This window comes from Macadamia integrifolia, chromosome 9 (genome assembly GCF_013358625.1).
Source record: "Macadamia integrifolia cultivar HAES 741 chromosome 9, SCU_Mint_v3, whole genome shotgun sequence".
Taxonomy (NCBI): Eukaryota; Viridiplantae; Streptophyta; class Magnoliopsida; order Proteales; family Proteaceae; genus Macadamia; species Macadamia integrifolia.
This window is the reverse complement of record NC_056565.1, coordinates 19,733,093-19,746,949: the sequence shown is the minus strand read 5'-3', so window position 1 is coordinate 19,746,949 and position 13,857 is coordinate 19,733,093. Positions and strand designations below refer to the sequence as shown.

The 13,857-nt window shown below is 40.5% G+C and overlaps 2 protein-coding genes across 2 annotated transcripts; one reads left to right on the top strand and one right to left on the bottom strand.

Moving 5' to 3' along the window:
- The first annotated feature begins 234 nt into the window (after nucleotides 1-234).
- Nucleotides 235-7,678, top strand: LOC122089596 (pentatricopeptide repeat-containing protein At1g06270-like). The gene is made up of 3 exons (XM_042659321.1): nucleotides 235-327; nucleotides 1,011-1,048; nucleotides 6,423-7,678. The coding sequence occupies exons 1-3, from the start codon at nucleotides 235-237 to the stop codon at nucleotides 7,333-7,335; spliced, it is 1,044 nt and encodes a 347-aa protein (XP_042515255.1). The 3' UTR covers nucleotides 7,336-7,678.
- Nucleotides 7,679-9,936: 2,258 nt separating this feature from the next.
- Nucleotides 9,937-11,342, bottom strand: LOC122088590 (chlorophyllase-1-like). The gene is made up of 2 exons (XM_042657903.1): nucleotides 10,997-11,342; nucleotides 9,937-10,901 (listed from the first exon to the last, which is right to left on the bottom strand). The coding sequence occupies exons 1-2, from the start codon at nucleotides 11,273-11,275 to the stop codon at nucleotides 10,212-10,214; spliced, it is 969 nt and encodes a 322-aa protein (XP_042513837.1). The 5' UTR covers nucleotides 11,276-11,342; the 3' UTR covers nucleotides 9,937-10,211.
- Between the last annotated feature and the right edge of the window lie 2,515 nt (nucleotides 11,343-13,857).

Here is a 13,857-nt window from a genome sequence, read left to right as displayed (position 1 = left end):
GTGAGAATAATAATCTTTGAGGCCTTGGAGATGGTCCCAAGTTCCGACAGAGATGGTGATGAGGCTGCACTGGGGCTAGAGGGATGAGAGGCTAAAGGAGGAACTACGGGTTGAGCATGATCGAGCATAGGTCTGCAATTGGTAGTGGGGGGATAAGCAGACAAACCAGAGGGGGGTTTCTGATCGTGATGAGATAAGTGGTAGGGTGTGGTAATGGGTTGTGGATGGTAAGGCATGGGACTAGTTGTGGATGATGGGTCAGAGGAGGTGGTAGAGGTGTATGGTTTAATGGGTAACGAAACTGGGTTTGGAGCCTTGGTTAAACAGGTCGGGTTTTGGTTTACCCTAGTAGGCAAAACCGTGATTGAGATTTCAAAACTTTTCGAGGGATGCCTTTTACCGTCTGAGGTTTCACCGGCCAAGGCTTGGGCATTCCGATGAATCCTAGAGCAGGTAGATTGGTCGGTGGATCTGTTAATGCCAGCGACCTACACAGGTTGAATGAGCGATTGCACAAAGTTCAACAGTTGGAGGTGTAGCTGTCTGATTTGAAAATCCGTGCAGAGCAACGCCCCTTGTTAGATCAAAATGGCCTTGGCGAGAACCCTCATTTGATCCTTAGTTGAGGGTCTAGAACTGTAGCTCTCTAACCGGAGCCAATCCCCAAAGTACGACTCGAAGCATAGCCGCCAGGTGGCCTCATCGAGAGGAGGGAGGTGAGGAGCTCCTGCAGAGTCAAAAGCCTTCTTTGCCCGGCAAATCCTTATATCATGTCCGATTAGACTGCAAAAGAAGCAAAGGGAAGGAAGTTTAGCATTGATGAACTCCACCCAATGGTTATCCAACCCAATCCTATTAATGCGTATTCCTGGACGTATAGGGCGGTCACATCTAAGGGAGACTCATACAGCTAGAGAGCGGCTGAAATCGTGAAGTTTCATCGGAAGCCTTACTGACTGGAACTTCCCAACCTTGCTTGCTATTTGTTTTGCCACCTCTTTGTTGTGCAGATGGAGGCGGAGGTTGTAGATATGAACCCAAATGTCAAGTTCGTTGAAACTGAGATTTTTTGGAATCGTATCTGCTCTCCATCATTGAATGGCTAAGAGGTAGTTCTTTATGAGCCATGGGCCACAGTGAAGGGCGAGGTGAACTTTGGCCTCATGAGATGCTTGTATGAGGAACAGGTGGTTCTCGATCTGGTGAACTTCAAGGTCTTTAGGACGATTCCAAGCGATTGTGAGGCACTTCAAATGTTGAGGGCGGAAATCCATTTTGGGCTGAATATTTTCCCGATAAGAACTAGATCCCAATGAAGTGATGAAGAATCAGGGTCATAGTCGGGGATGTCAAGCTCCGATAAGTCCGGGGTACCGTCAACAGGAGGGGATGAATGTCACGCCCCAATCACATAGCACCAGACCGATGACCAGGTTCCCTCCAGGTAACCAAAAACCACCAAGATCATCTGATACAGTAACCACAGCACAACCAGCCACAAGTGATCAATGGAATATAATAATATGATATAGCGGAAGTCTTGTCATAAATGATTAACTGTAATTCCTCATATATGCTTGATACCCAAATTGTTATACATAGTATAATTACATATGGATCCGTAGGCATAATATTTACACAAGAAATAGTAATTTAAATATCGAGAGCACAAAAAGGGAAATATACCAAAAGAATTAATAAGGAATACAGTCAATAGAATCCGTCACTATTGCCCTGCAACACAACCACCAATCCCCACTAGGGTTTCGTCAGTGGGAGTTTCCTATAAAATCATTTAAAAATGTGTATACATGAGGGATGAGCTCACTAGCTCAGTAAATGGAAAGAAAGACGCACACAAGCAATGGCAAGCAAATGATCCTATATGCATCATTTTAGTTCTATTCCACCCAAACAAATCATTCTAGGTCATAGGTAATGTGCTACTCACAATCACAGTGCGCATATACCCTAGGTTCGAGACGCGTTCTCCATCCCACGATACGCCCAAAGGGTTGTCGGAAAAGGCCCATCGTGAGCACTCAGAAAAGTAAATCATGGCCGAACCACAGCAGAAATCTAAATAATGGCCAAACCACAGTAGAAAAGTAAATCGAGGCTGAAGCATAGCAGAAATTAAAAGCAGTACGATTGGCCCTCTGAATATATCACCAAGGTTTTCAACTATCCTAATGATCAGTCAGGCGTACTTCTAACCACCACGGCGGTCTACGATCGATGCTTCCCCCTAGTGATAACCCAGCACGTAAACCCCTGTTGGAAAAGGTCGTAGGACGAGAGAGTACGAAATCCTAACCATATGCTCCTACATGAGATAGTACAACTGCATAGTTCTTCCGTGGCCTATTCCACGGTGAACCAATGCATTTGTTTCCAAGTCGACTATGGCATCTAATCTAGAAATCTCACATATGATCGGCAAGTCGGCATCATAAACATACATGATATTCCATTCTCAAGATTTCAACATATGACAATGCATATAGAAGTTTAAGATATACATGTTCAGTTCTCATGCATCACTCATTCATCAATCATATGCATGAGTATGACAATCGAAATGTCAATATAGTCCATGAATGCAAAGGATTCCAAAAACATTTTAAAGTTAAGAATCAAAGTCCTCTCCCCACTTACCTATTCTTGTGGAAGAATTTGCACATGCAGTACAGGTAAGATCTGGAGTGAGAAGATGAGTTTCTCAAAACCTAGCACAGATAAAGGGTTTAGAAATACATACAAATCGGGACTATAAATGACGTAGGATATGGTCACTATGCATATAATAGTGTGATGAAGGTTATTGGTGAGTTTGGTTTTAATCGGAGCTTATTTGGGCTACAGATGGTTCATACAGGTGGGTAAGAGAACCCACATGTGAATTTTTCCTGGATCGACAAGTCATACAGGCTGGTTAGGAACCCGTCGGTCTTACCCCCCAGTAGAACCAGAGGTGCAGGAATGACTGGTAGGTCACACCAGTGGGTCAGGCACCCACTGATCTTACCCACCTGTAGAACCCGAGGGGGCAGGTGTGACTGGTAGGTCTCACTGGCGGGTCAGGCACCCGTCGGTCTTACCCATATGTTCTGTCAGACTTTAGTGTTTTTCTCCTTTCTTCCATTCCAACTCTTGGAACCCCAATAGGGTGATTCCCATATCATTTCCCACATATTCTAAGCTTCATCTACTTTGTTATACCATGGATCTAAAATAACAAGATTTGGGGGAAGAAATCATATCTTTGCTTAGAAAAACCCCAAATCTTGGAATCCTCTTCCCAAACTCAAATGCCACTTCAATAACCTCTAATCTTTGTTTCTCTTCTCAAATACTTCAAGGAAATCACACAATGGCTTCATTATCCTCTAGATTCAAACATATTCAAAGAAGATTTCATCAAATCTCAAGGTTTATGGTGTTACTTACCTCAAAATGAAGATCTCAAGTCACCGGATACTATTCCGGCGACGTAAAGGCGACATGCGGCTCCGGAATCCAAGGAGGGTGAGTCTATTTCCCTTTCCTTCTCTCCTTCTCTCCTTCTTCCACTTCTTTACTCCTCTCACCCACTTTTGCTAACAACATAAATGAGGGAGAGAGTCTTTTAAGGCTATTTATACCCTAGTGTTCTAAATATCTATAGGGTCCGTTTGGTTTTGCCCCTTTATGGACCGAATAGCATTAAATCGCGTTTCTGGGCGAGATGGCCGACATCATCAGGCATACAAGACCTCATTACGATGAAGAGGCCGAGACACATGTGCTCATCCAAGTCGGGCATGCTGGGGACCACAAAACCCCAACAGGTGGGTCACACTGGTAGGTCTTGTACCTACCAGTGACACCCACCAATTGGCCAAACAAGCCAATCTTGTTGTATTTTGGAGGGAAACGGAGTCTTAACGCGTATTTCACTCTCGCCACGTGTTGTGGGTCAAGTTCCAATCATTCAAATGCGACAACGTACCTTTCCTACTCATACATGGCCTTGTGATATGTGCAACGGCATGGATTAGGCGTGCGGATCATCTCAGTTATCGGCTCAATCTCATCCGGCCACCCCGCATTCGACGTCACCCTTGCCGTCATGTACCACAAGGCACTGGCATCAACCCATTCCGATTCAGACCCTGTAAGACCAATCTGAACCAACTGACCAATAAACTGGGTTTAAAGAGCAGGGCTCTACAATGAAAGTGTCATGGGAATGTCAAGCTCCCTATAGGGGGATTCTTCCGCAGGGGGTGTCCGAGGTAGTGTCCATAGAGTAAAGCCTGCAAATATAAAAGGAGACAGAGCAACCTAGAGAGCGGTGGAAAAAAAAAGGGGGGGGCGATGTATTGTGCTAATCAGGACAACACGTATGTGTTTTCTTCATAGACTAGTTTTCAATTAAGTGATTTATCATATTTGATAGGATAGAAGTAAAAGAAGGTAGTCTTTTTTTCTGTTGAGCAAATTCTTCACAATTATACTATTTGCCTTGAGGATTTTTGTTGTGTCCCCCACTTTAGTTGTTTATATTGTCCCCCCCGCCCTCCTCCCTCGGGGCTTGGGTTAAGTCCCTCTTTCTTGGTTTTGTTTTATTAGAGTCCTCCCCTTTGGATAGTCAATGAACTTTTGTGTTGTTTCTCTTTCTTTGTTTAAGTGAGAGTATACCATAGTTACCACTATTACTCCCAACATCTTAACAAATTATACATCAATAAACACAACCACATGCAATGAAATGAAGCAATGCTTGGTTTCTTAACTATGGCAAGTCTGATTGTCACTCCAAATAAGGTTATTCAAGGAAAAAACAATGATCCCACCAATTGACAATATTAGTGCAACTAACCGTTTGGCTAACCCTATTTTTCATTCACACACCAAGCATGTGGAGATAGATTGACTTTCATATTGTACATGAAAAGGTTGTACACTGCAAGTTAACTATTAATTTCTTTTCCACCAATAATCAAATTGAAAACATTACAATTAAAGGTTTTCCATCAACAACGGTTCTAGTTGTTTATGTTAATGATATCATTATTTTAGGTAGTGACCTATCATGCATTCAAGAGGTTGATCAGCACTTTCAGATGAAGGATCTAGGAGTTCTCATGTATTTTTTGGGGATTGAATTTGTTCATTGTAAGAAAAGTATTAGCCTATCTCAAAGAAAGTATGTTCTAGATCTTTTTCTTGAAACAACTATGCTAGACTATGAACCTGTTGACAACCCTATGGATCCAACTCTAAAACTTGATGCATGTGATGGTGAAGAATATGAGGATAAGCATCAGTACAAAAGACTTATTGGAAAGCTGATTTACTCGTCCAGATAATTTCTTTGCTATTGGAGTCATTGGTCAATTCATGGAGAATCTTAAACTTGCTCATTGAGATGCTGCTTTTCGTATTTTGAGGTATCTTAAAGTGCTTCTGGAAAAAGTTCTCATTTATCGTTGTCATGGCCACACTAAAGTTGTATGGTACTTTGATGCTTATTGGGTTGTGTAGACACCGAATTTTGTCACCCCCCCTCGCAATGATGACAATATGAAGAATTACATGTTGGCCATTTTAGACTTGGAGAATTTTCAAGCTTAGAGTAGAAAATGATCATTTTTCCCCTATAAACTTTCAAGAGAAAATGTTTTCAAAAATTAGAATTTGATGTTGTGGATTATTGTCGTTTGTCCCCTCAAGGCGGACATTACACTTTGATGCGAGAACTATGCAAATTGACGCTCGATTCTCTCTTTCATTATCTGATCCGGGTCCCTACTTTATGCATATTTTCATGAAGGTTCCTGGTCGAGACCACAATCGTGTCTCACATCATTGGATAATGCTCGGACTGAGCTTTCTAACGACATATTACACGTCGAATTCTGATTAACGGTTTGAAAGATATGACCCCCGAAAATTGACTCCAAAGTTCGGTATTAGATTCTATTCCGAGCAACCAAGGAGTACTACATGGCGCCCAAACTCCTTTGTCCAAAAGCAGCCTTTTTGGACAATTCTCTCTAGTTTTTTAGTCCCACATCGGAAATAAGAGAGAATTGTCTCAAGTCCCAAGGCTATAAGTATAGCCCTTCCTCTCTTCCAAAAGAGGACCCAACGACCCAAATCAAACTATGTTGAACCCGGTTGCTAATCCGGTTTTTTCCTTTTTTAATTTGGTTTGTTTTCTATTACTATTATTTCTTGGTTTAATGAATCAATTGTATTTGTGGTTTAATATATTTATATTACTAGGTTCGATTTGATTTAGTTTTCTTTTTATTGCTTTTTTTTTTTACCCTCAGATTACGATCTCAAGCCCTAATCTCTTCTCCCATCTATTCTTCTCCTTTTCCCTTTCTTTTTTTTTTTTCCTGCTGGTGCTGCAACCCTTAAACAAGCAGCGGACCCTTTCTTCTTCTTATCCTTCCTGTCACTTCTATCTCTCATTATACCCCCACCACTAATCCACCACAGCAAAAGTCTAATCCCTTCCTATCTTCTTTCCCTGATGACATCAGAACCAAAGTCGTTGATAAAATTCTCCAGTCCTTTCTCCATCTTAGACCACGCTCTCGTCCTAGAACTGCATACGAATATCTACTCTCCCACACCCTTGCAAATACAAATCCTCTTCCCCTTGCCCTTGCGATCATTCAACGCGTTCTGCGCTCTGGCTGCACACCGGTTCCACAAATTCACCTCTCCCTATCGTCCGCATGGCTTGATCACCGCCAAACCCATTCTATTGTGGATATCTTGAATGAGATGCGATCGATTGGGTACCACCCTGATTGCAACACCTGTAATTACCTTCTTTCATCCCTCTGTGCTGTTGATCAATCAGCCGAGGCAATCAGGGTTCTAAAGGACATGGATGGGGCTGGATGCAATCCTGATTCAGAAAGCTATGGGACAGTTATTGGTGTAATGTGTAAGGCCAGGAAGACTGGTGATGTAGCTGAGCTGATGAGCGAAATGGTTACAAAATTTGGGTTGATGCCGAGGCAAGGGACAGTCATTAAGACAGTTGCAGCAATGAGAGCAAACAGGGAGATAGTGAGAGCTGTTGACATGGTTGAGTTTTTGGAGAAAAAGGGTTGCAGCATTGGGTTTGAGGCTTATGTGACGGTGGTTAACGGATGTTTAGAGAGGCGAGAGTTTATTCTGGCAGGAAAGGTGCTGATGGAAATGGCAGAGAGAGGATTTATACCTTACATCAGAGTCAGGCAGAGGGTGGTTGAAGGGCTTGCTAGTGTTGGTGAAGGGGCTCTTGCCTCTGCTGTGAGGCAAAGGTTTGCAGATTTGAACTCTTAGCTCCTAAAGCACTACTGGCTAAAGAAGCACAACTACAAATATGCCATGCAGCTTACTCTAGGTGGCAGTCTTTTCTCACACTGTTTCTAAGGCAGCTAATGTGAGCTGGCTTGAAAGATTTTTGATAAGCCCAAACCAAGTCTGGGTTCACATTGAGATTGGCTAGGTACACCGCCAGATCCCAGATTGTATGATGCAAAACTAATCAGCAAGAAGATTGGGGCCTATGGCATCTTTAGTGTCTACTGTGTTCAGCTGTAGCACTTCTTCAATGCAGACTTCCCCTTTTAGCAGGTTCTCCCAGCAAACAAATGTGAAGAAATTGCAGAAGCTGTTGACATCAGGTGATTTCTGTAGAAATTCGAGATTTGCTGTTGGGTTTACACCTCTGGAACCGAAATTAACCACTCAGTAATGGACATTGAGAGGGCCAAGAACCACTCACCTTTCTCCTCCTTTCTTCTTCTTCTTCCTCTCTTCTTTTCTCTTTTACCATGGCCGAAACCCCATCTCCTTCTCTTCTATCTCTTTTTTATTTTATTTTTTTTTATTTTTTGTGTTCATTTTCTTTTGTTTATTCATTCCAGTTTTTTTATTTATTTATTTTTGTAATTCAAATTGTTATATGCCCCCCAACCCCTATCATTGTGTGATATTTCTCCTATTTCACCTTTGCCTTGTTTCAATTAATTCGTCATGTTTCAATTAATACTTTTAGGGGATTCCATATGGAGTCCTAGGGTCACTCTAATCCAGTCCCTTAGGATCAAGGGCTGAAACCGATTGGGTTTTGCTCATTATTTTTTAATCATATGATAACGATAGGGTTTCACTAATTTCTATTAAATTAGGGTTTTGAATCAGCAAATGGGTCTATGGGCCATAGTCTAGGATGTAGGTCAGTACGGGCGTGGCTGGCCCCCCCCTCAAACTGGCTCGTAGCATTAGGTGCGTTACTTGGGTTCTCGGGTTGATAAAAATGAACCCCGTTTCGGTCCATTTCTTTTTATCTCAAATAGTGTATCCCTTTAGAATTAATTGTGTATTTAATTTAGATAGGTTAGCCAATATCATATTTTCCATGCTTCATGTTTATTAACATGTTTTTTATACTTGATGATTCGATGTTAAAGAGCTTAATTTATTTTAGGATTAGCTCAAGATAAACATAATTAGGGCAATTAGGTTTCATAATTTATTTAATTAAACCATAGGTTCAGTTTAATCTTTCTAAACTAGATTAGGTAGACTAGTAAAATGCTTCCATTTAATGTAATTAGCCCATTTAACTTTTCTAATTTAATTAGGCCCCATTTAATTTAAAATTCATTTTACCAATTAGATTAAGTAGGATTGCAATAATTTATTCCACAAATTACTAGGGATTGGGTTTAATCATTTTAATTAATTCAATTTAGGATCTCACAAATTCATTGATCATCCATCTTGGTTAGGCTCAATTAATCGAATTAGTTTAATTTAGGGTTTCATAAGTTGCTAAACTAATCCTAGGTTTAGGCTTATTTAATTAGCTTAATCTAAGACTCATAATATATTAATTAAATCATTTAGGCTTATTTAATTAGCGTAATCATTTCATTATTTGCAGTATAACCTAGTTAGCATAATTTAGACACTTGGTTTAGAGTTTTCACATGTCATGCTTAGATACCTAGTTTAGGGTTTTTAGTGACCTAGATTTAGGACTAGTTAATAGGGTACAAATAAACTTTGGTCAAACAAAAAGAGACCGGCCTTAGGGCCAGGGAGGCTGGGTGCCTAACACCTTCCCAGTCTGTCACTTGACACTTGTCCAGAATCTTGGTGCAAACCAGCTTTATCCATCAGAGTCATTAGTCTCTCTCCCTTGATTGGGGGAGACATTTATGGGTCCTAGACCCTTTCTAGATGACAACTCCATTTTACCCATAACGTATATCCCCCCTTGGCATTTTGATGACCAGGGGTACTATCTCATCTCATTAGGGTCGAACCCTAGCGTGTGTACATGCGCTACGCGCCATATCGCGAACCCAGCGGAGGTCCATGATACATACAGGTTGGTATCGTTGATAATCATCTGTCCACCACTAGATATTGCACTTTTATTGGCAGTAATCTTGTTCTAAGAAGTAGACTACTATGGTTGGATCTAGTGCGGAGGCTAAGTATAGAGCTATGACTCATACTACAATTGAGTTGATGTGGTTGAAGTCTCTCTTACAAGAATTAGGGCAGGAGATGTACTGTGATAATCAAGCTACAATCTATATTTCTAGCAATCCAATTTTTCATGAACTAACCAAGCATATTGAGGTTGATTGTCATTTTTTGAGAAATGTAGTTAAACGGAAGCTTATTTCAACTCTTTTTTGTCAAGTCTAGCAATTAACTTAGTGATATGTTTACAACTTTGTTTGACTTGCTTTTGTCGATTGTTGTTCCAAGCTAGGTATGTGGGATATATATATACTCCATCTTTAGGGGGGTTGTTAGAGTTGTGCCTAGATGGAGGTCCATGGATATTGTGTTGTGTATCGTCGAGTCCTATTTGTAATCTGCTTTTTATCATGTTAATAAGACCAGTCTAGGGCAATAGAATTAACATATATATCACACAGTTCTTATTCCTCTTTACACCTCTTAAATAAGCAGTAAACAAGTTGTAAACAGATACAAACTCTTACAACCACTTCTCATGTTCACATTAGAAGTTACATAACTATGTGATATACCCACAACACCTATACTCCACCTTGGATGACTACTAAAGACATAAAATAAAACAAGTACATAGAATAATAACTACCCATGCATATAACAGAAACCATGCATTACATTATTATAGAGGACTCAATTATTAAGGAAGAAAGACCTTATGCTTCATCTAACACAATTGGATCAAGAGTGGTAGGAGCAATGGTTGGGTCATCGATTATGGCTTTGAGAACTGTAGCATCTTTCTCCACATAAGCTTTAATGGTTGCAACAACAATCCCACCAACACATTTTCTCATTACGTCCCTAGAACCTTTGCCATTCTTGCACATAATCCCTGAAACCTGGCCAATAATGCCCGGAGGATTATCATTCAGCATGTCCATGTGACCATAATCAGTAACCACCATATGGCCCCGAGTGGGCTTAGATTCCTTGAAGAACTCCTCATGATTCACTCCGGTAGGGGCACAAGGTGGGGTCAATAAACCCGCCTGTTTACATCCCAGCCCTGTTCCCACCACCATCACAGGGATCCCAAGATTGAGAGATTGTTCTTGGGAGGTAAGGATTTCTGGGGGCAGTTGATTATCTTTATTTTCACCTGCAACAGGGTCTATGCCTATTAACACAGAAAAGCTAATCAACGTCTGGGCATAGGTGCCTAGTGCAAGAGCAAAAGCAGCTTTGCCTCCTCTGCTATGGCCTGCAAGGGCAAGCTTGGTGAGGTCTGCTTCAACCTTTTCAGGGAGCACCAATTTCAGGCCTTGAGAAAACCAGTTTGTTACCGCAGCCGCCGAATTTATCTCGTCGTAGCCGGAATCCCAGGGCCATATGGGGTTGTATAGCTAGAAAATCAAACCAAATTTCACATTCTCATTAGATAGTTGTTCTAAGTTAATCCTCACTAACTATATATGATGAGAAGAAGATATATACAAACCTGGGGGGCAATAGCTATATAACCATGGGAAGCTATATGTGTGAGGAGGTCTGAGTAGAAAGAATTGTAGAGAGCGAAGCCATGAAGAAAGTGGAGAACTGGGTAAGTGCCTGCTTTCACTGGTGTGAATATTAGCAATGACTTGGGAGGTGGAGAATCGATGGATGAACCTCTACTTTCCACAGTTATGCTGTTCACTTCATACTCCCCAGTTTCGAACACACTAATTGTGGTAGTGCCAATACTGCTCAAAGTGGGCTTAGCTTCCAATAGAGCCATCTCTTTCTCTTTCTCTCTCTAGTAGCTACCTAACTTGTGGGTGACAAGATCAAGTCTCAGCTCCTATTTATAAAGTTTTGAGACAAATAAGGTTTTGGTTGCTTTCATCAGAGGTCCCCTTTAAGCATGATAAGGAGGTGAACGTGGTAGCAATTAAGAGAGCAAAAAGGGGTGAGGGTCGCTATACTTTGGCTGACCATCACAGAGCACTGGAAAGCTAGTTAAAATGGAGGGAATTGTGAAATGTGAAGCTAGAATTTTTGTTGGCCATATATGTATTGACTGCTGAAATGTAGAGGTTTTGGTAAAGGTTTTTGGATTAAATTGACGATAGATTCATACGTAGAAGACGATGTACATACATATATATTAGCCACAATTGCCTAAAGTGAGATGCCTTATTGCATGTCTCCCTGGGTGTAGATGGCCTACAAATATTACTAAGATACATGCAAATTCAAGAGCGGGTTGTCGTATGTTCTTGATCCACACACATGGAATCCACACAGTGGTGGTTCTGCAAAACTGATCCACACACTTCAACAATTCCCGAATAACCAATGTACACAACCCCATCCAGTGGAATGGAGCAATGCTAGGTTCTTTCACTATGGCTTTGAAATCTAAATGTCACTCCAGAAAAGCATGTTCAAGGAAACAACAATCCCACCAATTGCAATTCCTTATGTGTTTTCTGCAACCTCCTCCTTTTTAGTACCTACTCCCCAAAAGCCAGCTTAGGATGCCCGATAGGGTTGGGGTTGGCATTCTTTAAAATAAAAATTGTTAGAGCAAATACTAAGAAATATGAAAATAAACAGACAAAAGATCCGCACAACACAAAGATTTAATGAGGTTCACACACCGCTGTAGTGTGCTACGTCCTTGGGCGAAGAGGAAAATGTTTCACTATGCAGAAGAAAGATTACATCCAAGTAGTGATGAGAAAACTCGCCCTGAAACCCTAGCTCGAAAAACCCCCAAAATACAATGACATTCTCAATAAGACAACAATACATTATATACTCTAAGTCGCAGGTCGACCCATCGGATCGCAGTCCTATCGGCCCAACCCCTCTGCTTCTATCACAGATCTCAGAAAACTTCTCATTTGAGTCGCTATCAAAATATGTCAGAGTGGATCAATCTTCAAAATGGGTCAAGAATTCAAGACAAACTTAACAAAAATCTCGTTGTAACTAAGGATGTTGAAATTTTTTTTTTATCATAACCTTAATTTTTTTTTACTTTTTGAGTGCAATTTTTTCTCCAATGAAAGTAAATTTTGTTAAGGGAAGGGATTCATGCACAAGAGCCTAAGGGTGTCAAAATGGAACCGAAATAGAGAACCCGAACCACACCACACCATTTGCTATCGAACTGAATTAGACCACATAGAAATTATCCAATTCTGATTTCATAGGTTCTCTATCCGATGCAATCCTATTTAGAACCGGAAAACCAAATAAAAATAGTTCGCACCAGATGACCATATATACTTTTGGTCCAACGGTATTAACCACAACTTTCTCATGCAATGATGGGTGAGATATGTTAATAACTAAATGAGAATGGAGGTATCATATTCCAAACTCTCATACACATTAAACATTATTAATCGTTGAATCAAGCAGCCATAGACTCCCCAAACAGTACTAGAACACGAGATAGTGTAATATGACATGTAAGTAGTGTAACCATAAAGGTGGGAAAACATACGATTGCCTATATCTTTCTTTTTTTCAGATATGAAATATTAATAAAACTAAATACCTCTTGCTTTTCCAGGATTGGTACTAAAAACTGCATGTAAACTGGTTGTGAGTGAGATAACAAAAATCGAATAGAAAATAGTAAAATCGGATTGAATGCAAATCGATTCTAATTTTGATTGATTCATATCCCATTCGGTTTTGATTTTCACCTTGATAAAATGTAAACCACAACACACCACACCAAAAGAAATAACCAAACTAGCTAGATCAATTGACACCCTCATGGGAACCACCCCCATCGATGATTTGTAAAATTGGGCGTTGGTTTGGGTACTTGTATGGGGCTTTTGTCCCCATCCAATGGTTTCGTGTGCGACCATGCATCATGCACTGCCACATAAAATCCTTTGCCAACCTATTATTTCATGTCTACTAGAAAAATTGCGTAGTTTTTAACAATGATATAATGAAAAGTTGATTTGAAATTAGTTTGAATTTCTTTTGACCTTTTAAAAATAACAGGAAAAAAAAAAAATAGAAAGAAGATTACAATTTTTACATGTCACCAAGTTTTTGTTGGGTTAGACACCCCTAGGTTCTCTCACTCGCTTTCACATATTCATGAGTAATCGATCAAGTCTCAGCTCCCATAATACATGGAGACACATAGTGCTTTGGTTAGATCATTGCATTGAGTGATGGAAAACGTTTTAAATACAAGATACCATTCGATAAGTACAGGTAAGGTGTTGCCTAGGATGGGACTTGGATGGTGGATTTAAAAAAACTCGTGAATTGACTTGGGTTACTGGCGTGGTTCTAGGCGTATTGATAGTTTCTTTTGGTTTAATTGATTATTCCTTACCT

Coding starts and splice junctions, on each gene's coding strand:
- LOC122089596 (XM_042659321.1), top strand. CDS start 235: ATGGGACTAGTTGTGGATGATGGGTCAGAGGAGGTGGTAGAGGTGTAT. Junction 328..1,010: donor TTGGAGCCTTGGTTAAACAG/GTCGGGTTTTGG, acceptor TTTGTTGTGCAG/ATGGAGGCGGAGGTTGTAGA. Junction 1,049..6,422: donor GATATGAACCCAAATGTCAA/GTTCGTTGAAAC, acceptor TTAAACAAGCAG/CGGACCCTTTCTTCTTCTTA.
- LOC122088590 (XM_042657903.1), bottom strand. CDS start 11,275: ATGGCTCTATTGGAAGCTAAGCCCACTTTGAGCAGTATTGGCACTACC. Junction 10,902..10,996: donor ATATAGCTATTGCCCCCCAG/GTTTGTATATAT, acceptor TTGATTTTCTAG/CTATACAACCCCATATGGCC.